This window comes from Callospermophilus lateralis, chromosome 4, assembly GCF_048772815.1.
Source record: "Callospermophilus lateralis isolate mCalLat2 chromosome 4, mCalLat2.hap1, whole genome shotgun sequence".
In the NCBI taxonomy this organism is placed as follows: Eukaryota; Metazoa; Chordata; class Mammalia; order Rodentia; family Sciuridae; genus Callospermophilus; species Callospermophilus lateralis.
The window spans coordinates 27,356,382-27,383,589 of NC_135308.1; the positions used below are offsets into that span (position 1 = coordinate 27,356,382).

Sequence of the window (27,208 nt, forward strand, 5' to 3'; positions counted from 1 at the left end):
TCCCTTTATTTATCTCACATATTGATTGTCCTGGCTCCTAAATGAATTGCAGAAATAGTAAATATCTTCTGTCCAGTTTATTTTGTCTTTACAGCACTTGCCAGATAGTCAATTCCTTTTTCTTTTACCCCTGATTGTTACCTAAGGTGTTGAAAATCCAAGAAAATGAAAGAGGAAACAAAGAAAAAAAAAAGTAATAACTTGTTTTAATTTACCACCTCTAAATTTTGCCTTTATATTAATAGCTATCTATAAGTCAACGATATGGAGTTTAAACATGCGAGATAAAAGATACCAGTGAGCCATACCTCCAATCTTGATATGACTCTGTCTCTCCCTTTAATGATCTGTTCTTTCACCATCTTCTTAGTCCCTAATTTTGGCTATGGCAATACTGGCCAGCAAACACTGTGCCTGTGTGCCAGTATGCCTCCGTGTGCCATCTGCAAATATCATCTGCTATGCCCTCCATATAATGGTTTATAAAGGAAAAGAGCTAAACAAGATATTACCATTTATAGCAATTATATTTGTTCTGAGTAATGTTAGCATTATTCCTAATAGAGTAAATTAATTGTGTAAGGCAATTTCGACCTTTCTTTCTTAAATTTCATGTAAATACAAAACTACATTTTGTAATCACCCAAATGAATTTTTTAAGAATTTAGCTTTTATATGTAATATAAATTTAGTTTATTGATGCTACAGAAATAATTATGTAATAACACATTTGAGGCAAAAATTTCTGCCCAATTTGTCATTATCTAGACTGTTTCTATTCTTCATCCAGTTACCAGCTTCTGAGGAGCCCAGATTCCCAATTTCTGAGCATGTTTAATCGACCAGTATGGTTGTCATGCCAACCAGCACAGAGAATTCTGAGCTTACATGGGGCTTTTCAATACAGTGACCCAATTACTATCTGTCAACAAATTCAGCAGCAAAATAAAGGGACTAACACATTAATGAGATTTCCTGAGACTGAACTATAGATGTTTGCGATAAGATTGCCATTAATTTTTCAAATAATCAGAATGCTAGCGTTTAATCCTTTGGCTTGATTATTGTCTGTGAGCCTATTTTCTATCAAAAACACTTGAAGTCCGAGTTTTAGCTTCTCCTTCATTACAAAAGCAAATGCCACAGGGAATATATATGGTGTATGGATAACATATTTTTCAAATTGTAAATTTCTCAATATCAAAATTATCTCAATTCTGGATTATAAAATAAGATTTTCTAAAGGCCTGGGTTAAGTTATACAGTCCCACTGGCTGTGACTTAAGAAGGTCTCCATTTCAAAAGTGAGAACAACACATGTTGTAGATTGGAGAATTCTGAAACAGAATGAAATCAACTACTCATTAAACATGAAATATGTTGTCTCTTTTTCCAGGAAGTAAAAAGGCCAGCACTGAGATGAAAGAAATGTTTAACTAATGCTTTGGATATATAACATAAAATGTTTTATCTTTAATTGGCCATTTAAGAAAACAATCAGGTTTTATTGAATGAATATGTGTGTGTGTGTGTGTGTGTGTGTGTGTGTGTGTGTGTGTGAGAGAGAGAGAGAGAGAGAGAGAGAGAGAATATAAATGTGTAAAAGATGAATGTCCCTGTTTTCTGACAAATATTTCCCTGTGTGTTTTGGACTTGAGATTCAATTTCTAATATTATCATCATTCTACTGGCAGGCTCTATTTATGAGGTAAAAGAAAATGGATACTCAAATAAGTTTATTTTATAAATGCCAGATGACAGGTATGCTTACTTATTGAAAAGTAGAGACAAATAGAATATGTGAATAGAAAAGATTTTTAGTCCTTTTAGTTTAGTTTACAATGGCAGGAATGTAATAATGTTCTTACATTATTACTGAAAATATCAGGATTAAATAATGTCTAAAATTAATAGAAACATAGATAAGGAGCTTTCATGCAACTCTTTACCATTGCAAATAAGAAAATTAAGGTCATGAAGGTTAAGTGACTTGCCATATGCTACCCAGTCAACTAGTGTCAGTCACAGAATGGGTAGTTTGCTTCATTATTTAACAGGAATTTGTAAAGACTCTTGAATATGTTATTAATGTTCTTATGTATAATGAAAAACCATTTTATAAAAAAATTAACATATCTAAAATTGAACTCAGAATTTGACTGTAATTATCATCTTTATCTTTGTATCAGAGAAAAAAATTTCAAGTTTCTCTTTCCTAATAGGTACAGACTACTCATAGAATGATTTCATTAAAATGGAAGCACTAGCCTAAAACATACAGGAGAAATATTCAGCACAAAATAGGGAATACTTATGTTTTACTCAATTATTCATATATGAGGACACACACACACACACACATTCTAAAACAGCATATTATCTTCCTAATATTGTCATTTTTACTTTCTCTGAAAACTGACATAGTGTCTCCCAAACTCCCAGAAACACTTACACATATTAACATCTTTATGGTAAGCCACTTTTTAATCAAATAGATGTCTTGATGATACCCTGTGGTCATATTTAGATATTAACCATAGAACTGGTAATCTTTACACAACCTCAACAGTAAGACTGGCATTGAAACAAAAGAATTTATTCAGACAGATAACAGTGCTACCACCAACTAGATGTATTTTTTCATACAATATAAAAATTATTGACTCTAGTTAAATATTTTGATCTCATTATAAAATTATTTTACTGCCATGCTAAAGAAAAGATAAGGTCAAACTTACGGGAAACACTAAGCTCAGAGTGTGAGTTATGCCATTTTTTGTTTTATTTTGGTATTTTACATTGGATATTTATTAACTGCTGTTTGAAATATATTTTAAAAATTTAAATAAGATTAAGAGTAATTAAAGGAAGAAAATAGCCAAAAGAAAAGTCAATCATATATGGTATTTCTGCTCTAGTAATATGCTTATTTTTAATAAAATTGAGAAACATACCCTTTTGTATAGAGATACTTTATAAAATTGGAAATGGAATTACTTTTTCATAATAAGTAAGTTTACTTAAAGCACATCAGCTGCTATTAATATTAATAAAATTTGATATATTAATTATATCTTGTTTCATTACTTTATTTTTTAAAATACATTAAGACTGTTGACCTTCCAATTTAAATTCAGGCTTTTCAGAATCTGATGAAAATTTGTTTCCCTATTTCATAGAAAAATTTATATGAAAGACAAAAGTACATGCTGTCTTTCCAATTAATAATATCTATATTTTAAGTTTTTATATTATAAACATAAAACAAATAATAGAAGAAGCCATCATAAAATAAGCAATGTAACGTGTGCTTTTAAACAGTACTTCCGTGGACTTCTAAAAAGTTTTACACTTAACTTTATATTTTATCAAATTATCCATGTTGATATATTTTCTAACTAATAAAGAGAAACATATTATCATAGACTATTATATTATGCATTTTTGGAAGAATTCTCCTAAAAAGTAAACAACTAATAATTGCCATTCTGAACACTTTCTATGATGCCATACAGTACAAATACTCTTCTTCCATGATTCCCAGGACATTGTTGATAGAGATGTCCTGGATGCCCACCATTCCTGCCTGGAAGCATTGCAGTATAATATTCTACAAAGTACTCATGGATTAACTACTTGTTTTACTTCGAGCATCTAATTCCTTCCAGTTGTTTTCCTCCTTAACCTCTCTTAAGTTTCCAAAGTTCTTCCAGTGTTCTAATATCTTGGTATTTAGAGGGGGAAATGTTTAAAAGTAGCTTTATATGATAGTGTAATTGCTAATCCTCTTGCTTAAAAATTTCATTCATTCATCACAATCAGAATTTCTTGTTTGTTTTGGTTTTATTTTTTAACCTTAATAAATTTAAGTTGTCTTGATTTAGTTTCGTCATGTGTAAAACAAGAATCATGGAAGTATCTTATTAGTAGTGTTGTTGTCAAGGAGTCCATGAATTAGTAAATGCAAAGCACTTGAAAGAAAGCTCAGCAACATGTTATCTCAACAAGTGTTAAATATTATTATAACTTTTATTACATCTAAATATGTGAGTCCCTAATATAAACCAAAATCAAACACTTATCTTGTTTATCACCCCTCTTTGGAATGTCTATATTTCAAATATTTCCCTATCTTAGATATGGTGCAATTACTCACAATAACTTAAATGAGGAATAGTTTATTCATTCAATCTATAAAGAATGTCAATTGGTATACTATCCAAAACTTTTAATTCAAAATTAATAATTCTTGGACTTTATTCTAGAAAGTCTAGAAAGAAAAAAAGAGTTAACATAACTGATGAATGGAGTGGCATCATAGAAATGTACTGAAACCTAAAGAAGTTCACAGATTGCGATGAATGCGGGAGTCTGGGAAAGGTTCACTGATGACACCCTGGTTGAGTCCTGGGGTGAATGACTGGATGTGATCATCAGATAAGAAAGAAGATAAAGAAATAAATTAGGAAAGGCTACTACATATCAAATGAGGACATGCTTTGCTGTGAGCTTAAGTATCTCTATGTTGAGTGAATTATGAGATTGGAAAGTGGCAGTAGAGAGTTTGCTATGGACCATACTGTAAAGGACGGATATGCCAAAATTAAGATAATGGATATAATCTTCCAAGTAGTGAAAACAATGAAAGCCTTTAAGCAACAGAATTAGTGAATATATTTAGTTTGAGGGAAGAAACTCTAATTAAATGAATACTGATGAGATTAAGAGAAACATAATGCAGACCATGGCATTAGCTTAAAGCAAACATTGATTTAGAGTCTTAACTGCACAAAGATGAGACTCCATGATTAAGTAAAATGTCTGAAAGAAAAGCATCTGATGACCAACTAGATATATGTGAAAAGTGTGGAAGACATATAATAATGTCCCATAAGCTTCTAGTTTGGACACAACATACATAAATGGTATTAGAAATGATGGAAGTCAAGAACAATGGGTGTAGAGTAAATCCAGCAATTAGTAAATAATTCCATTTTAGGTACATTTGAGGTATATGGATATCCTTGTAGGCAGTCACTTAGATGGCACTCTATAATGTCTACTTAGTAGTACTTGTGTCCTTCTGAATTCACTTGAGTAAGAGCTCCATTTATTGACTTGCTTATAAAAAATAGAAAACAGCAGAAGTGATGGGATGTCATTTTCAAGATAACATTACAAAAGCACAGTGGTTCCCATCTTGAAAATTCTCTACCTATCTCTTCTAGATCCTTTATTTCAAAGAGGCCAATTACCATGTTATGTGGCAGCCCTGTGGAAAGATTCACGTGGTGAGGAAACAACCCTGACAACAAGGTATCAAGTTGATTTCCTTCTCCCACGCCACTTGAGTCTTCAGATGAGGCTGTAACCATGTCCAACACTTGCCTGCAATCCTGTTGTTTCTAACATATCAACATGTTTCCCTCAAATATATTTTATATTTTCTTATACGTCTATTTATTTGCACAGGAGCATTTTTTAGTTGTAGTTTGCCTCTGCTTACACATCAACAGCTCTCTAATATGTCAGGTTCAGGGACAACTAGAAGAGTGGCTGGCAGACAGTCATACTATAACTATCTCCTTATCTTATTCATCATAAGAGTTATACATGTGCCTCCCATTTAAATCATCCCCATCTTAACATACAGAGCATGAGATAATTTTTTTTTCTTTTCGAAGGCACACATTTATTTAGGAAAGTCAATATACATTCATGGGAGAATGTGGACTATCTCAAGGAAGAGATATCTTTTAAGGTAAAGTAAGAAATACATATGCAAGGTAGAATGCAAGACAATTCCAGAGGGAAATACAGCTGTATTAGATGATTGTAAAATACTATCTAATTTAGTACAACATATAGGTAACATTTTTTCTTATTTTGTGGATGAAGAAACTAAATGTCTTAATTAGAAACTATCTGCCCCAAAACATGGCCAATATATGGCAGAGTTAGGATTAAAATTAATGTTTGAATAATTCTGGTTATTTTTACTATCTTCTCTTAGGAATTTAGAGGTTTTCATTATGAATATGTGAAAGCTAAAATACAAACCATTTCCCCATTCTACTGCATTAGCAATTATTTTATTTTACTTTATTACAAACAGATCACAAATTTAGGAGTGAAATTTACCTCTGGGAAGAAGTAGTGCTGTGGTATTGCTAGGGGTAGTGCTGAGGGAGCACAAAGTCTTTCAGCTCCTTCATTGAAGCAAGCTATTTGCTTATTTGTTTTGAAATGAAAGAACATATAATAAGTTCCCATAAGAATTTCCTCCCCAGTGTATACACAACACACTTTGAAAGTTGTTCTGATCGAAAACAATAATTTTGAGAATTCTATAAGTTCTGAACTGCATTTTGTGTGTTTGAACCATAGGCCCTTTCTCAGATTTCATAGTAGGTTATCAATTCTCTCACATTAATGTGTATTCTCTTCTCTAGGAAAAAAAAATAGCTGATTTGATATCGTATTCCAAACCCATGCATGAAACACTGCTATTCTATTTTAATATTTCTTTTCAGTATATTTTAACAAAATAATGCTAGAAACCAACTATGAGAATATAACACATGATAAAAATAGGGTCCCAATAGTTGCACTTTTTATTTTCATCTTATTAATTTTAGTTGTGAATAAGGGGTGCTACATGATATCATTCAGTCATAATATTGATAACCAGCTATTTCAACTTTATGTAGAAGTGGTCTTCCCTGGATATTTCCTGATGTCTAACATAAAGTTTCATTATTAAATATGTTGTTATCTAACTGGTGCATTGATAATGCTATTAAAACCAGGAGTAGTGCATGATAGTCATAGGATGTGATGTGATGTCAATGTTTATATTCTTCCCTCAAATAATTCAGCTCCCACGTATACTCAATATGCACCAACAGCTTTGTTGTTACACACAGTAACAGGTTCAATAATTGCAAGTTTTCTACCTCAATAATATTTTCTCATTATACCATGATTCTATTTTTTTCTACATCTATTGAATAATGCAGATTGAAGTTTGTATACCATTGCATATTTCAAAACAGTTTTTTTAAGTAATCAAAAACTTATGCATAATATGGAAGTTTCAAAATAGGTTAGACTCTTCAAAGCAAAATTTTAAGATATTGTCCAGAATACCACTGATTATCTTATTTTAAGTAACTTTGATCTTTCATTATGCATTCTCCTCAAATTTTAGGATTTCAAATATATAATATCTTTATCTTGATATATAAATTACAAATAACTGTTGGAAAATTTACCAAGTGTTAACCTGTGGTAATAATCTATTAGACTGTCATTCTCCAAGTGTGATTCCAGGATTAGCAACTATAGCATTTTCTGAGTGTCAGAAATGCAAATTCTTGGCCCCATTCACACTTACTGAATCATAAACTCAAGGTTGGGAAGTGAGGGCAACAATCTATGTTCTAACATCTCAAAATAGGCAAAGCTAAAGCTAACAGAAGTTTGAAAACTATTCCATTGGATCATGGTTCTGGTACACAAGAGGAATTTGTAAAGTTAAATCCCCAAAGTCATAAACATAACATATCCAATGCTAATACAGTCAGCAATAACTCTTCTTTTATAAATTATTCACATCTAATAATTTAAGGCAAAATCATTGCCTCACTTCTCATGAAGGTTGCTGGTATATCATTTAATAAATTTTAAGAAAGTTCAGTTATTTCTACTTAAGATGACCTATTTAAGGCTATGAATACTGTTTTGACATTTGTAATCTAACTACATAGGGCAGGTAGAGTACTCTTCACACTACTACCTCATTTATATGGCAAAATAGAAATGTTATGCTATGAAATAAAGAAAACTGAGGAACAACAAATTAGATTTAATAATGAACAATGTGGGGTTTTTTTTTGTCAAGTTTCTAACCAAAACATATAACAAAAATATCCATATATTATACATATTTCAAATACATATAGGCAAACAAAAACCTTAAAAATTATATATTGGAGATAGAATGGGAGTAACTCCTCACAGAAGGTAAGTTTTGAATTTTGCATTTTCCCTCAAATATGTACTATTAATCTCTTCAATTTGAGTCCTTTTTTTTTCCCAGAGCAAATATAGCACACAGTTGAAATTCAGAGGTTATTTTTTAATTTTTTGCTTCATGGCCCAATTTCCCCTTAGAATACAGTGGATTTCCTCAGGATAGACATTTTACCAAGGGAAATACAACATGCATTTTTTTACATTGCACAAAAGAAGGATTCCGTTTTTGTCTGGCATGTCCTCAGCTGTGTTTCACATGAGAGCAAGATGCAAGCAATTGGAAATCCTTGCCAGAGGCTAGTTACAAGTAAAGAGTCCAGAGACTTCAGGGGCCTGATACACAGCAGGTGATTAAATATAGAAGACTAATTTCTCCTTTCTTTTTTACTTTTTTCCTTGTGAAAAATAAGAAGCAATGCTATTCTTTCCCAACAGCTCTACTGTCTCCTTTCCCTGTCCCTGGATAGATTGATTGGGCAGCACTCCACAATTTCTCTTGGCCAAGTTATCTATGAGTGCCAGCCAGTTCTCTTTACTAGGCTCTCACAGGCATCATCCCTCTGCTAAAATATAGATCATTTCTTTCTTGGCTTAAAAAAACGAAATTAAGTTTGACTCCAAACCACTGTCAGTTGGAGGCAGTAGCATTTTATGACCTCTTTAAAAACAGCAGACTTCGTAAGCTTCATAACCCCTCTCATTCTAGGAACTGCTAGAAATTTCAAGGAACAAAGAGTCACCTGAAGAACAGTTTTGGAAAATCAATTGATGATATTAGTGCAAGAGAGTAAAAGTATATAAAGTATGTAAATAATATAGGCACTTTTTAAAGTTAAGATTGAGGTACAAAAGGCACCTCTGAGAGACTACTGTGTGTCGTCCCAGTAATGGAATGTGTTTCCAAAAAGCAAAAAACCCTTTTGATAAAGACAGGATACAAATACTCCTTCAGGCATATGTTCTTATACAATTTTTTATCATCTCAAATTAGATTAATTTTTGATAATAAATCTTAAAGAAAATTTTTGTTTCAAATACTATAAATTTGATTGTGCAAATTTTGTTTTATACTATGTAGATTTATAAGTGGTCAAGATGTAAATAAATGTTTCCAATAACTGTAATTTGTGATGGATGACTGGAAATCTTACTGGACATTTTATAAAATAGAAACATAAATAGCTAAAAAGAATATTTATTAAAAAATGAAATTATATAACATGCCAGAATCTAAAGAAATAGATTGCTTTACTTAATCAATATAATCAATGTAAGCTATTTTAGATAATGTAAAAGTCATTTTAATTTTACTGAGTGGAATTAAGTCAAAGAAGGGAAACTCTGCATTAAATTGCTCTAAAACAATTATATTAATCTTACAGTGAGATCAGGCACATCAAATTCTTTCCCATCCTTTCAACATTTTCACATACCCATATTAAAAACTGACAGATAAAATCATGTATCTACATAAAATCAAGGACTTTCCTTTGTCTCCAATGCTAGATAACATTATGGTTCACTTTGAAACCTAAATTATTTGGGGCATTGCTGTGCATGCCTGTAATCCCAGAGGCTCAGGGACTGAAGCAGGAGGATCTCCAAGTTCAAAGCCAGCCTCAGAAATTTAGGAAGGTCCTACGCAACTTAGCAAGATGCTGTCTCAAAAATATTATGTATTTAAATACATAAATCAAAAAAATAAATACAAAAAAATATGTATTTAAATACATAAATCAATCAAATCAATCAATCAATAAAAAATGGCTGGGTTGTTGCTTGGTGAAGGTTTTCTTAGTACCTGGGTTCAACCCCCATTACTAAAAAAAAAAAAGAAACTTTTATTATTGCTTCATAGTATTTCTAAAACAGATCATAAAACTCATCCAGTGAAGGCTTTTGTTTCTTGCACAATGAAATTTTGAAATAACCACAGAGGTCATAACAAGTAAGTTAATGCTTTGTTTACATTCAACACTGAAAGGGTAACTAAAATTCATTCTCCCTCAAGAACCAAAAATTGCCCTGTAAACTTATCATAGAGCATCTAAAAGAACCTCTCATAACAGAAGGCTATTCTCAGCTTTTGGGAGATGAGATTCCATTGAGTCATGCCACATATATGGAAAGTGATTTTTTGAGCGTTATTCTACCCAAGGAAAAGCAAAGTAGAGTTTTCTGCTCTCTAGATTAAAAGACATTGGTCTACCCTAAGATAGCAAAATCATAATCACTTTAACAATATGTTTAACAAGCCTCCGAAGTACTGACTCATGTAACTTCTAAGAGAAATGTTAGCTTGTTCATGATACTCAAATACATCACATAATAAAATCTCATTTTGCCAATTTTTGATAACACAGAAAATAAAGCATCAAATCAATGACCTCAGAATCTGAAGAATATTTGATATTACAGTATTGGTAAATATAATATGCAAATCTGTCATGTCATGTCATGTTAAAAATATTTTTCTGTTTTCTACAAAGGAATATTAAACACATTTAAAATTTCCACAAATGTAAGGCACAGATATTATGGATAATATTGGGTAGCCATTCTGTTTATCAGAATGATAGAACATTAGCAATTGGACATTGTTCAGTCTATCTAATATATCTATGATATAGTCAACTAAGTCATAAATAACTCAGAACATAATTAAAAATAAATATATTTATAACTAAAGGCTGAAACAAAATGCCTTTGACAATAATTAAGAAAGGATGGGCAAAGAATCTGATACAAAGGAAATGGAGTAACCAAGGGATATGATATTTTTAGAGCACATTAGATGAATAAATTGATTCTATAATTTTAATTTTTAAAAACTATTCCATATTTTATGGAACACATGCATGAAGTATTCAACATCACGAAAATACCAAAGCACCAATAAATTTAATGATGTTGCTTTTGCATCACCGCAGAAACTCAGTACCAGAGGAAAGACCAAATATTTCAATGATGACATTCCTATAAATACAACTTGAAGATTCTTTCTAATTTACCAGAAACAATAATGGGCTAAAGTATTTTATATTCATGTAAAAATAATAGTCACAATTCATATGCAGATAACACTGCCAAAAATTACAGAAAGAACCACATATGCCTAATATTCATAGTGCTCCTGTTTGTGGTATAGAGATCAATGTCAATAAGAAAGGTTTGCCACCTCTTTGATGATTAAATTTTTATCTAGTGTTGTAACAAAACACTATATTTTAAAAAACACATATAAATAAATAAAAAGCATTTTCTTTTTCCAAGATCACACTTTTTGGTCTGATTATAACACTGGCATTAAAACTGAAAAGTTATTTTGGCTGTTCATGAATATTTCACCCCCCAACTCACAAATAATGGCATCACAAGTTTCCAAAGCATAAATTCATGATTAGTTCATCAAAAAAATCAGCAAATAAAACTGCAGGGAGAAAAAGATGAAAATTCAAAGTACTCCTTACATACCATTGACCTGAGTTTAAATGCCCTCTTTTCAGGTGTATCTTGTTCACATCAAAAACCCTAGACAATTATGTAAGACCATACACAAGAAAATGTGGAAATTGAATTAAAGCATAAAAGATGAAAGAAATTTTGTTACATATTCACATGCTATTCTTTGAATTCATTATCTTTCAAATTAACTCACTAGAAAGCCTATTAAAGGCTTTATCTTATTAAATTGTCCTCAATAATTTCAAACTGGATTTTTCTACAATTTTGTTTTCTTTGATCAACACTTAATAATAAGCAAATTAAGTCCAATGTCAGCAAATACACAGAGCACTATGATACATTTTCTTTATCAGCATCTTATAAAATGTATAAGAGGTAACTTTCTAAGTTTTAGAAATCATTTGCTGAACTTGACAGTTCAGTATATTTCACTTAATTGCTGGAAACAGAATACTAAAAGTAGGTAGGCTCTTTTGTAAAAAGAAAGGAAAATCTATTCATTTTCATAGAAGCTGTTATCAAACTACTAAATATGTCTCAGATCAAAGAATGAAAGAACTTTTTAATTCAAATTTAATAGTATATATTGGAGTCTCAGCACCTTTCTTGCAAGCCACTTTTCTGCTGCTTTGTAAGATGTCTCTATTGAGGAGAAAAAAGTGTTTCATCCCTTTTTGTGTATGATTGAGCTCATCTTTGTCTCCCTCATCCTCTTCTCACTTTCCTCTCATTCTCAATGTGACTGGATACACTTTTCAGATTAATTCCGTGAACAAAAGATTTAAAAAATTCGTATTCTTAAGATATCTGTACTTTTCAAAACAAGGTATATAAGCCAGGCACAGTGGTGTGCGCCTATAATTCCAGTGATTCGGCTGAGGCAGGTGGATTGCTAGTTCAAAGCCAGCCTCAACAATTCAGTGAGGTAGTAAGCAACTTGGCAAGACTCTGTCTCAAAATAAAAAAATGAAAAGGGCCGGAGATGTGGCTCAGTGGTTGAGCATCCTGGGTTCAGTCCCCAGTATGAACTCAACAAATCAAAAGAGAGATGAGGCATCACATGTACATAAAAAAGATGAACAAGAAGAAATGCCCTATTGTTAAACGTTAAAGAAACATTTAAAGAATAACTGTTAGGACAACTTTCAAAAGCGATTAGTCCTTTATCATTTTTGATTCTGACTCTCTGCCTCAAGGAAAGTTGCTTAGTTACTTTGCAAATGGTCACTGTGTTAGGATGAGAGGAAAGGAGACATGGATAAGGAGTCTGCATCTACTAACCTCCTTCTACGGTCCAGAAATTACAATAGGTGCTTTCACCTGTTCACTACTGAGTTGAACACTCACATTAACCCCACAGAAACTCAAAGATAATAATATTAGAAAACAAATTCTGAAAATAAGATCTTTGAGAAAACTAGGATTGAATAAAACAGAGTAAATTACACCAAAAGTGAGTTAAGGGGAAGAAAAAGAAACAAGAATTAGCGAAGCCCTATGTTCTAGGAAAACCTAAGTTAATTTCCCACACATTATGATGATCAACTACAAAAATTTCTGGCTTTTGTATATATTTAAAGTTCAAAGAATTTGACTGCATGGTTTCTGAATTCTATATGGTATGAAAGAGTAATATGAAAAATATTTTTTGCTGTAAAAGATGAGTTTTTAAAAAATTGGGGGGAAAATAAAATAAAATAAAGTATAATAAATTGTTAATGAATCTGAATTTGGTCATATCAGGTATTAAGACAATTTTTCAGAGCTTAAGGTTGGTTTTAAATAACCAAACCATATTCAATTTCATATCTAAGAACTGTAGTGCTCAATGTTTTAGTCTTTATTTTCAAAACTAATTAGTTGGAAAATATTTAAATGTGTCTTAATAAAAAATAAATGCAAGTTAAGCTGGAGTTGTAGCTCAGTGGTAGAGTACTTGCCTAGGACAGGTGAGACAATGGGTTCATTCCTCAGCACTACATAAAAACAAATAAACAACGACAAACAAATAAATAAATTAAAGGTTAAATTCTTAAAACAAATAAATAAATAAATGCAATTATTTACTACATTTCTATTTTCCAGTTCCAAATTTTGAATTTGAATGTTATTATTGGAACGATACTTTGCTAACTAGATAAATGGGGGAAATCATTTGGCTTTTTCTCTCTTAGGCTTACTTTGCAGTCTTTCTCAGAACTAAAATGGAAGACTACTTCATCCATTAAGCTAGAATCCATTTTTCTCCTCTGGATATTTGTATGAGATTGTCTCCTAGCTCCCTAGGGAGTAGAATTTGAACTAAATGGCCATCAATTAAGTAGCATGCCCATAGGGTTAAAGAACATTTGATATTAACAAGAAAACTGTAATTGGTATTCATCCATTAATGTTAAGATATATATTAATATACAAAGCTACTTGTGAAGTGTTTAAAACAGTGCTGGGATTGTTAAATATCAGGTGTTATAACTCCTGTTTTTTTTCTTGAAAAACAAAACACATTGTTAAACACACCTAGTTTTGTTTCTGATGTGCAATCACTAAACTGAACTGCAAAATTGATAAGGCATAAACTATTAAAATTTAAACAGATTTCCACCAATATAAGAAATATGTAGTACTGGCACACCATGTGCTTTTTATTTGAATTATTTACTAAATTTTATTTTCATTAATAAAAGTAAGGATGTACAGTTGTAAAGTTTTTCTTTGTATTTTCTATTAAGAAGAGATAGCTGATTCAACATTCAAAGGAAACTTCTCATGGAGAAAACAAATCTTATTTTTAAAAAATTGAAGCTATTTGTCCAACCATTAAAATTTCTATTGTAAATCAAGGGAAAATTATAATTAGCAAAGATCTTGAATTGCCTTACTTCTACTTGAGAACCTAGAAGAAGCATGTCTACTCCAAAAAGATAGGCAACATGAGCAATATGGTTCAGATTTCCAGCCTCATTCTCAGGGACAGATTTCCCCACATTCCTCTCTTTTGTGGAGGCAGAGATACTGAAAGTTCAGCATCTTTTGCATGATGGGAATGTAATTCCATAAAATTAAGCAACTTAAAGAATGTGCCAAGATGTCTTTCTTAATTTTGGAAATAAAATTGCTTATAAGAGTATTTAATGTTCCAACATATTGATATATCTTAATACTTCAAGATCACAGATTACTCAAAAGCCAAAGTCATCTTTCCTTTTACCCTTGACCTCAGATTTGCTCATATTATAACTTTATCCTACAGGAGCTCTATAAACAGACTCCAATAAGTGACTGATTTTCATCTGTAACCAAAGTTAAATTTATGCTCACAATTAGAGAAAACACCTCGGTTATCTTCTTTATTTTCCAGAAAAAGAAATGTTTTGGGGTAAAAATGGGAGTTCATAATCCAATTGAGTCAAATGTATGAAAGATGATTTATCATGAGCTTTGTAATGTTTTGAACAACCAATAAAAAAAAAGAAATGTATTCTTTCAGATTAAGAATATCCAAGACAACAGTCACAACTTGAATAGAGAGCACATGGGGAAACATGAATTATTTTCATAATGTCAGCTAATCCACAAGCAGTGCCACCTGTTAGTGTGGATGCTATCCAAATTGATACTTGAAAATAAGCCAGGCAGTCTGCCTTCTATGCATGAAGAAGAAAACTGCCAAGCATTTTGGATGAGGATGAGGATATATGGCAGGAAGGACAGAGTTCAAAACTGAAGCAATAGAAGTTATCTCCTCTACCCTATGAATTCCTCATGACCCTTTGCTTTCTGATGAATTAAAGAAGAATTAATTTCTAAGAACTGTCAGCAGGTTTCACTCTCAATATCTCACTCTACCACACTCAACATCTCATTTAGTCTCTTTGAATATTTAAGATAAAGTTTCATTGGAGGAGTTAATGAAGTAACTATATTAAGCACTTTCATTTTTAAAAAGTGAATTCACACTCATTTCAATGATGATAAAAATTCTGCACATACGTTTTTTCGCAGAAAATGTTGGGAACATGTTATTGAGCATTTGGGGTACCTAAGATAAATAACGCCATTGATGTATAAAACCTGATTAGTAACTGGTGTAATAAAAACATAAAATAATAAAACTCAAAAACATTTTATCTAAACCAAAGCAGCCATAATAACTAGAGCAGGCTATCTACTAAATTAAAAATACACCTAATTTTCTCCACTAACAGGAGAAAATTGAAATTATCTTTGATACCAGGAAAGGGTAAAAGTAATTTCTTAGATGGAGAAACCCACTCCAGGTTAAGCACATTTAGTGCCAGCAAAGCATAACTGACAAGTCATAAAACAACCTTTTTCCATATGCTTTATAAAATGTGAACATTCATGGTTTTTCTGTCCTTGTCATCCAAGTTCTGAGTTGGCAACTGAAGAGAAGACACATAACCACATTTGCTGAGATGAAGCTTGTCCTTTAGGTGGACAAAACCAGTTCTTTTCTCAAGATCTGCAAGTAGATAATATCTAAGAAGCAAAATCATGCTAATTAATTCTTACATTTCAGTCATTGCTCAAAGGGTACTGATGTTGCCTTTGTTATTTTCCTTACCACCAGTTCACAGGTTTTAAGACATGCATTAAAAATTCTAAGTCTGTTAACAAAGCAGATACTTTGATCGATTCTGGGTCATAAATTTCTTTGCAATAGTCTCAAAGTACTCTATTACCAATATTTACTAGTAGGCAATGGTCTAAGGTGAATTTGTTATTCAAATTGTAAAAACAAAAGAGGGAAACAATTCAGAATAATCAAAGAAGTGCTAAAAAGTAGTGCTCAGTTTAAATTAAGTACAAATTGGTATACATTTAGTTCGCTCACCAGGTTTAACCCTGCAAATGTCTTAACAGTAAGCCCCTTTTACATAAGATTCCCAAAATCATCTGGGCATTTCTTTTATTTAGAGATTTTCTGATTATAATGAATAGAGATGGGCTCAGATTACGTGGTAGATGAATATTATTTTTTATAAATACATTTGGAGAAATAGAAACATATCAAGAATTATCTTTTCCCAGTTCTCCAGAGAGGAATTAAATTGACCTAGCTCATCTTTGTGGACTAAAATGGATTCATAGGTAGTAAATGGTTGGTGTACTTAGGATGGATTGCTCTCAGGAATACTTCACATCCTGCCAAAATCCAGAGTTGGTAGTAAAGAATGTGGATAGGACATGGCTGATGATAGAACATGGCTGACTCATAGAGTAGAAGTATGTGATTACAGCAGAATTGCTTAGAAAGGGGTGTGCTGAGCAGGTCATTGCTGATCCTAGCACAGGGTGGAATGCACAGATTCTAGACTTAGAATTACTATATTGAACCCAGCTCTACGACTTACTCCTCTAGTGTGTGACTCTTTTCTAGTTAATTAACCTATTTGACTTTTAGTTCCCTCAATGTTAATACCACTTAAGGTTATTGTGAAGAGTCAATGTGTTAATTTAAGTTAATTCCTTTGGGAGTATCTGCTACTAAAATCACTGGGCAATTTAGGTTGACCAAAGTATGCTAGTATGATACAGCCAAAGTTGCTTCACTATTTTAATGGAATCTCTTCTTCAGAGAATATGTCTGCTTAAGGAAAAATATGGTTCTAGAGTAATTTTTCAAGGCAAAAATAATCCTAGTCAAAAAACTTTAAAAGACTTTCAGTCAACCTATGTATGACTTATATGCTTTCATGTATATAAGACTCCTTTATAGTAATATACATGACTACATGATGACAGTAAACAGCCAAGTGATGAAGGTGAATTGATGAAACTGGTCTCTGTACACACTGAGCCTGATGTTCTGCTTCTACTAGTGAGCCATTCCTTGAAGGTCACCAAAAGCTTATGCTATTGAAGAGTTAGTATCCAGGCATCAGAGTTGGAGAAGTCCATGGCTGACTTTGGTTCAGCTTGAGAAGTTGACAGCTTAGGTGTAGGCTGCTGGATTATCATACCTAGTAAATAATACTGAGGCTGTTGCCTTTTGTGCTCCTCAATGCCTCCACTCATTGATTCATCAGACTTCCTCTGAAAATCCCCTCTTATATGTAATGCATTCCTTGAACTTATCTAAAAATAAATGGTTGCCCATTTGGCTACCTAAACATGCATTCAAAATTCCTAAATTCACATCTTTCCCCATAGGATTTGTCAAAATGTTTCAGACATAATCTCATGGTTATGAGTCATAAATGTAAACAGCAGTCCTCTTTATCTGCAGGAAAAATGTTCTGAGATCCATAGTGGATGCTTTAAACCATGTATAGTATTGAACGTTATATGCACTATAGTTTTCTTATATGTTTACATCTTAATGGAGTTAAATTAATAAATTAGGTAGGGTAAGAGATTAACAAAAATTCTAATAAAGTAGAACAATTATGATAATATATCATAACAATAAAAATTATGCAAATATGCCCCCTCCCCCTTCCTCCCTCCCCCCCAAAATATCTTATTTTTATACTTACCCTTCTCCTTTTCATGATGACTTGATGTAATGAGATAAAGTGGGGGTGAAGAACTTATCACATGCTATAGCTATAGCTTTTGTGCTTTGAGCTGTGACAGTAAAACTAGCATGAATTTATTTTATCCTTCTTAATGATTTCAAATACGAAAGCTTCTTTCTTAACAATCTCAACATAAGACTTTTTTTCTTTATTAATTGTATTCATAACTTTTACCTTTTTTATTAAAGGAAGCATTGGCAGATTATCTTTGGCATATATGAATTGTTAACATTACTACTCTTGTGCTTTGGAACCATTATTAAGTAAAATATGGGTTACTTGAACACAAGAACTGGGATAACTGTGAAAATCAACAGTTCTTAGTTGATATTTGATTTTCTAATCAAGATAGCTACTAAGAGACTAATGGGTGGGTAGCATATACAGCTTGGATACATTGGACAAAGGGAGAATCACATATCATGTAGGATGACCCAGGATGGCATGAGATTTCATCACTTTACTCAGAACAGCATGAAATTTAAAACCGGTAAATTGTTTATTTCTAGAATATTTTCAGACTACATTTGACTAAGGGTAACTGAAACTTCAGAAAGCAAACTGATTAAGAGGGATTAGTATATCTTTTAAATCTTCCTAAAAAAAATCTTTTCATGAACTTTGGTTAACCTTGCTACACTAATTGGAGCCATTGTTTTCATGGCTTGGCTACCTATATCTTGACTTTTGATGACAATGATGATAGGTTTATTATGACCATACCTGTGGATCAAGTTAAAAACAGTCTATTTTTATGGTTCCTTTTTTTTTTTTTTTTTTTTTTTAGCACTAGAACACTATTGCTTTGGTTTAATACAAGCAACAGTAATTGGTTTTCATTTACAGGGCATGCTTTACAAGAACTACATGATTTTTAAAACACTAGAATTTCATCACCACAATGAAATACTCACCTTTGACAAGGGCTGCAGAAATGGATGAAGCAACAGATTAATGACCTCATTTCAGTTTCACATCAAAACATGAGCTGATTGAACAGAGAAGCAGATTGAAATCACCCAAACTTTTAAATCATCCTCCCTCCTGGGCTGAACACATAGAGTTAAATCAAGATGAAAATAGGACTGCTCCGAATTGCCTTTTACAGACTAAGTGTGTGTGTGTGGGGGGGGGATTTTATATATATAAAATATATATTTTATGTTGGCTCATTTTACATCTCTAAGTTTCAACCATGTACACTTCTTTAAATAATAAAACCACTGACTTCCTTTTTACAGTCCAGTTGAATTTGGAAGGTGATATGGGTGAACACTGACATAATTCTAAGCCCTTCTGAGTTAAAACAGGAAAGAATAGCTGCTTCTTGCCCCTATGACAGAAGGATTTTCAGTTACTTGAGAGAAAAAAAATATATATATATAACTAATTACATCATTTTTCTTGTTCCAGAATCTTCTAAGACTTGCTCAGACACATCCAACCTACTACCCCAATCGACCATTTAACTCAAGGTTTTATTAAATGTAATGAATATCATTTGCTGTTTAAAATATTCACTTGAATCTAATGTATGAAATATGATATGTCAAGAGCTTTGTAATGTTTTGAAGAATCAATAAAAAATAATAATAAAAAAAATTCACTTTATCTTTCCTTAAACAAACTGATCAAGAAATAACATTGTTATATACTATTAAAAAAAAAAACATTAAAACCTAAGAAGGGGCAGGAAAGCATCTTCCAAATGGAGGAGAACTCTTGGTATCTGAATTCTTAGTGAAATTTCCATGTAGATCAAGAAAAACAGGGTGAAAACACAGTGCTGCCCTTTATAGGAGATGGATCATAACTGTCTGCCCAGACCCTTGAAAATTTCTGATGATTTTGTCTGCTTGTCAAGATAGTAGTTCCTCCAACTTAAATCCTTTTCACATCACATTTTCAAATCCTTCCCCTTACCCCACACATGTAGAGAGATCATTTTATATTCAAATGTAACTTTCTAACAACATATTTACATAGAAAAGGCATTATGGGCATAATGCAGACAGATTAGGAATGAAGGGGACTAAACCTTCTTTTACAAGAAAAATAAGTGGGATCATAGTTATTTCACTTATATATGTCTATGTGCTTACAGACCATTACAGTTCTTCTGATTTGAAATTGTTTTCCACCACTGATCCTGATTTTCTATACACACCTTAATGATGAGAAACCCACCATAAGAGGCACGTCCCCCTCTTAGACTACTGCCCCACCCCCGTGAGAGCAAGGTTTTTCCGTGTTACCTGAGAAAACAACATCATAACTAATTACATCATTTTTCTTGTTCCTGCATCTACCCAGGCTTGCTCAGACACATCCAACCTGTTACCACAATCCATGATTTAACTCAAGGTTTTATTTCATGTAATGAATATCTTTTCTCCATGTGAAGTAATCAGCTTATCTTTCCTTATACAAACTGAATGGCCAAAAAGCAGTAACATAATGTGCTAGAAAATAAATTAAACTAAGATATATTATTCATAAAATGACATAGTCTATTGAGAGTCTTTGTAAGGACAGAAATTAGCAAGAAAATTTGCCATTTAAAATCACCAATGAGCACCTAGGTTACTAGTGCATATAATAAAGGTAGTTGAAGTTTTCAATTAAAAAAATAGATCATATTACATTTACATAGGTTATTGCATTTCTATTACAGAGTATCACTAATAAGGATAGTAAAGACTAAAACTTGGAGATCAGCTTATCTATTATTTTATTATTTTCTCTATTGTTTTATAAATCCTTTATGCACTTATTATCAATTCTCGGATTACATATGTGTGTACATCACATATATCTCAATGTGTGTGTGTGTTAAGTGACAAGATGCAGCATATCTCAATATCTCAAAATAGGAAAATCCACGCTATACTTCCAAACCACCTATTTTATATATAAAATGCAGTTTAAAAATGCATTTATATACTTTTAAAATCAACTTTATTGACAGCTAAATCTTTTTTAATGCTACTCTTAATTATTACCTGTATGTAGCATTACCTGTGTTACTGTTTCAATCCTAAGAAAACAAGAGCATTTTCTGTAACATTACATAAGCCTGAGAGCAAATAGGAGAGAAAAACGCTGCCTATGTTGGGATGAAAGCCAGTTCTCTCTGAAGCTATCACTGACACATAAAAAATAGAGGCATTTGAGTCATTTGAATTGCCAATATTGGCCAAGTATTAACCTATAAAAATGGCAATTTCCTGTTAAGTGATATAGCCAGACAGACCTATGCAAGCTTTTTAGATGCATCAGAAAATTTTCTTAAAATTTATAACCCAGAAGTTGATTACGGTCAAACATATAGAAAAGAAAACCTAAACGTCATTACATATATGCTCTGAAAAATCCATGAACTTTCCCCCATCTATATTAAAACCATACTGCATTCATACAAAGAAAAAGAAAAGAGATTGTTTAAAAAGGGGCACCAGCCAAAATATAATAAATGATCTTGGTCTTTGTTCTATCAGATGGCCATGCAAAGGTATCGATAATGGTTACATCATCAGATTCAACTGCAACTTGCTCCAAATATTGTGTTTGTGGCTCACACCATGAATCTCTTGACGGAGCTCGACAACCGTGAAAACACAAAATAAATGAAGTTTAACAAAGACTGGTCTAAGGAACAGTTCACAACAATGCCGCAATGCTCTTATCACTAATGCTTGATTCTGCATTTGGATACTTATATCTGAAAGACTTGCGAATAATGACAACATTCATGCCAGACATTACTGCAAGTGAGGATCAGACTAAAGGAGAGGGGAAAAAAACGCCTTCCAAGAGAGAAACATTCATTAGCCTTACTGGCAAGTGTCTAAAGCAAACAAGGAAACTGCAAAATAATTACTTAGTTACAAATAAACCCTTTTTAGCACAGTACCTTTTTGTGTCTGTCCCTCTTCCATATTCTCTTCCATGGCTACCTTTCTTCAGTAGAATCTGGTACACGGAATTAATCAAAAGCTCAATTAGATGTTGAAAAAACTGGTGACTTTTTTTTTTTTTTTCCCTGGGAAGCTCCAACAGCAGTGGCTTGGGCAAGTCCTTAGAGCTTAGCTAAGGCTCCCTCGCTCCTCTTGTTTGCTTGGAGACTGGCTGTCAAGTGTAATTTCATTCAAATTACTCTTCCGTGAAGATTATCAATTTTTCTTCTCAAAGCTGCCCATTGTGTACCACAGTAAGCAGGTATTCAAACAAACAGCCTGAGAATTTTGGGGGGAAATGTGGTCTGAATTCCAGGAGCAAAGACACTATGATTCATAAGCCTTGCTTTGCATTTAAAATGGGGAAAAGAAATTGAGGTTTGTATTGAAATCTGGGCTTTAAATTGGAAACAGGCTGAGCTGTGAACAGATGGAGGGGTGTCCTCCTAACATGAAGCAGACCACCAACCCATAATCCACCCCCCTTTGCTACCAGAGTGGGAAAGCCCAGATTCCCGTCGGTTCTTTATGCTGCAGCAGTTGCTTCTCACCCAGTCAGATGCGTTGCAAAAATGTGTTTTCCTGTTCCCTCTCCTCTCTAAGTATCTAGTTAATTTGATTTAAAGGTGCCAAGAAGGGATGCAATTATACTATCTCAGGGTTTATTTCTAAAAGGTTATTATTAAGAGAGGACCTGTAAACTCACATCTTTCACATTTGAAAAGAAACAGAAGCAAGGTTTTCAAAGGACTAAGTATAAACCTTTAAGCCTGAGAGATACATGTTTTAAGCAAGTATCTTACTTAGTGCTATAGGACTCTTACATGAAAGGAGGAAAACCACTGGGGGAAAAAGGAATCTATTGATGTCTTTGTAATTTATTGTTATGATTTTATCCTACTAAACTGCTGATTTCAAATGGGACTCTCTTGAAAGAGAATTTTTAAAGGGTCCTTATTGAGGAATGAGTAGGGTGATAAAAAGAAGGAAGGAATTCTAGATAAGGAAAAACAGGGTAGCAATTTATAATGGAAATCTGCAGTCTGATTTGGAATGCAAATCACAATGCTGCAGTCTGGCAATAAATTAGCATTTGTACTTCAACCTATTGAGTGACAAGACACAATCAGAGTTTCAATACTTCACAAGAGGTATACAAGAAAATAAACAGTGTCTCTTTCAAGGCAACACAAACCTTTACTAGGGTATAAAGGAAGGAAGACTTTCGCATTCCTGTCTCAAATAAGCAAGCATACAGGAAAGGCTCAAACACACACACACACACACACACACACACACACACACGACAAACATACACATACACAACTACAATTGTGAAAAATAATAATTCACATCCTCATTAGCCACAGCATAAGTTTCTTGCATAATAGCAAATAGTTCACATACATTCTGTAAAGTATGTCATTAACATGTTGCACACCACCCTCTAAATCATTTCAAAAGCAAGTATTTAGAGGAAAGACAATTGTGCATTCCATTTGATCATAAATGAATATTCAGTTGTCCTGTTTCTATTATCACTTGCTATTGCTTTTTTTTAAATGAATTTAACCCAAAGATAATGATGATTCTAATTTATTCCAATAACTCAAAACCTCTCTCTGAATATATATGTATATGTGTGTGTGTTGTATATATTCAAGTGCTTTTGAGAGAATTGCTTGCTTAGGAAACAGATTGAGAGAGAAACCATAAGGGAAATCAAAAGAGCCCAATCATAGCAGTCTCTCTGCTTCAATTCATCCCTAGGCTGACATAACCTGGCATACAGTCAAAACAGAAGGAGCATCACTTTTCATTTATATTCTTTATTCACATTATATCACAGAAATCATTAGTGAAACAAATTATTAATAGTACTACCCATGAAAATAATAACATTTCCTGAAATGTTTATAGTACTTTATAATCTATAAAATATATTCACATGCACTCTCCCATTTGTAAGGCAAATGGGGAAAGCATTGTTTCCCAAATTATATATTAGGGGAAAATTGACATTTAAGGACACCAAGGGATAGGGCTAGTAAATGACTATGAGTGCCTTCAGTGTTCAAAAATCATCCTCAGTTCTTTGCTTTCTTTTTCACTGTATAAGTAAAGCAAAAGAAAGGGAAACTATAGAGAAAAGAAAAAATTAAAATTAATTCCTGGATAAGATGAGGGGAAAGTATTTTTTTTTCTTCCAGAAAATGCAACAAAACAATACATTCCTGTAATCATCAACTTTTTCCACTAGAAGAGACTTTTTTTTCCCATTCAACAATTGTTTCTAAAAATAGACAACAGACACTTATATCAACTTGGTAAATATACAAAGATCCACCTTCACTTCAGTCTGATGGACTCCTGCCAAACAGATGAAGAAAAACACAGGCACATATAACTTTCTAGCAAAACTCAACTGCTGGTAAGCCAAGATTCATCTTTTGTCTTATTGTGGTAAAATATATGTAAAAATTTATTGTTTTAATTATTTAAGTCTATAGTTTTGTGGTAATAAGTACATTCACATTGTTCTACAGTCACCTCTACCATCCATTTCCAGAACTTTCTTATCTTTCTAAACTGAGATACTGTAACTACTACACAGTAGCTCTCCATTGTCCCTTCTCCTGAAGGACAGCAGTTGAAGTGTTGTGGTTGAATGCTTGTTGACTTTAGGATTATTTTCTAAAGATCTGTTCTCATTTGAAGTAAAAATATTTAGAATATCCAAGTATGTGAAATGAACTAGAAAAAGAAAAATGACTGATCTTAGGGTCCATTAACTATGAATTCCACATACACTGTTATGAACCTTAATTGCTGGCAAAGATGATTCCTCTGTATCTCCATTACCCACAACAAGTCGAGAAGGCCATGGTGCCTCAACTAATATTCTTTTCATTATACACATTACACTTGCTGCATTCTACTCTTAGTCATGTATTCAAAATGCATGATTATAAGTTTACTAGGTAGTTAAAAAGCTGTGATCACAGATGTCAAGTGAGATTTCCCTTTCAAATATCATCTAAGCAATATTTATAATATGTATCATTTTTTATGTGTAAGCTACAAGACATATTTGTCATTTAAGTCCCTCTCACTTTTCTTATTTAAGTTAGAGAGAACTCTTTCTTTAATGGACCATCTTATCTTGTGGATAAACATACTATGTGAACTGAGAAAATATCTAGTTCTTCTTCTATTACATAGGGCAGTTATCTTTGTGATTCAAAATTCAAAACATAGTCAAGTAAACAGAGTTACAGATTAAACAAGAACTTGGTCATTCCAAGTGCAGCATCAACTGTAAAACATAAGAAAAAAAAATGTTCATGGTTTCTGAGTCAGAGAACAAAGCGGACATGTGGGAAACATGATTATGTGAATCAAGTATAGTGTACAGAACTAACAGATATAAACACTGCTTAGAAACTGTGTTTTTGCTGAGAGAGAAAGGGGAGAGACAGAGACAGAGACAGATGCAGTATCATCTCAAGAATAAAACGTCTTGGTTGGTTTTTCCCACATTTTGACAAAGGAAAAGGCCACACTGCTGCTTTACACTCTAGGGTCAAAAATTGACTTCCATAATTAAAAAAAAAAAAAAAAAAAAAAGCACTACCAAGGGTAGAAAGTATATTTTACATATATATGTAAAATGTAAAATATACACATAAAATTAAAATGACACTCTTCAGAGTTATGTAATTATTCAAAACAGTCAATTCACAGAATGGTCATGGCATTCACAAGTCTTGCTATACTTGTCATTTTGTAACCTCCTCCTTTTTTTTTTTTGGTACTGAGATTGAACTAGAGGCACTTAACCACTGATCCACATCCCCAGCCCTTTTCTTTTTATCTTTTATTTTGAGATAGAGTCTAGATAGGTTGCTTAGGGCCTCACTAAATTGCTAAGGCTGATTTCCAACCTGTGATCCTCCTGCCTCAGCCTCCAGAGATGCGGGGATTACAGGGGTGCACCACAGCCTACAGCCTTCCTTTCATTCTTAATTGAAAAAAAAATGTTTATTAAGCATTCCTACATAAAAAGGAACTTAAGTAGGTAAAAAGAGACAAATCTCTGATCTAATTATGCTTAGAACCTAGCATCACAATACAGTTCCAAACTCATAATGCTAAATAACAAGTGCTATCTAATAAGTGTCACGCAAGCATAAGATGTTGCAGGAAACTAAAACAGGAATATCTAACCTAATATTTAGTTTTGAATAGTTTTGAAAGTTCTCTCATCTTCTACAAGGTATAGTTTGATCTGACTTGATCAAAGCAGAAGACCTTTCACCTAAGAGAGATAAAAATAGCCAGGAAAGAATCTGGTAGAGCGTAGGTGAGAAAGGAAAGTTATCCTCAACTGCTAAAACTGAACACACAAAGGCCCATAGGAGATATTCTTCTGACTACATGTAATGACTAACGCCTGGTGACAGGGGGTAAGCCCTCTCTTACTGTTTATTAGGCATCTTCTCCCCAATGTTTTTAGTAGTCTATAAAGAAAAATCCAATTCTAATTCAAATTGTGGTCCTAAAATTTCCTGGAGTTACTAAAGAAAGAGAAAGACCCTCCTCAGATTTAGCATGAGTCCTACAAAGCTGGAGTCTAAAGGGGAGACCAAGGGAAAACCATTAGTGTTTAGTTCCAAGAAATTACCCTGGTCCTCTATAGCATCCTGTGCTTATTTTATCCTTGGTCCCTCAAGCATTTCATACCAATACCTTTTCTCTCCAAACTGTTAGTACCATATTTTCACAGTTAGCCAGGCATCCTGCCACAACAATGTCATAGCCTGTTTACACTTGGTCACTTATTTCCTGGTGTTCTTAAGATGACATTCAACCACCTAGAATGGACAGAAAGATGGGATATGACATGGAGGAAACCCATCTTCTTCCAACCCCCATTGTTCTTCTTCCCTTACTAATTTCTCAAAAGTTTCAATTTGTTCCTTCTGCCTAAAGCACTTTTCCCTTTAGCCTCAAGTCACCATATTGATTTATTCCTTAGATCTCAGCTGGGACATTATCCTCAGGTGAAACTTCCCTATCCCACAGAATAGGCCTCCTTTGGTACACAGAGCAATGTCATTACAGTGTGATATTCCAAAGTTTTCATTCTGCATATTTCTTCTACATAGCCTCCAGCCTGTAAGCCCCATTAGATCTATCCTTCTACCT

At 32.9% G+C, this 27,208-nt stretch overlaps 1 protein-coding gene across 2 annotated transcripts in view; it reads right to left on the reverse strand.

Annotated features, from left to right (window-relative positions):
- Gpm6a (glycoprotein M6A) overlaps positions 1-27,208 on the reverse strand; it is a 311,940-nt gene that overhangs the window by 122,728 nt on the left and 162,004 nt on the right. The window contains exon 2 of one of the 2 annotated variants that reach the window (XM_076852374.1): positions 21,958-22,016. The exons of the other annotated variant lie outside the window; for it this stretch is intronic. Coding sequence (XP_076708489.1) covers positions 21,958-21,994 — 37 coding nt within the window. The 5' untranslated portion in view covers positions 21,995-22,016. The remainder of the gene's footprint in view (positions 1-21,957; positions 22,017-27,208) is intronic. 2 annotated transcript variants of the gene reach the window in all.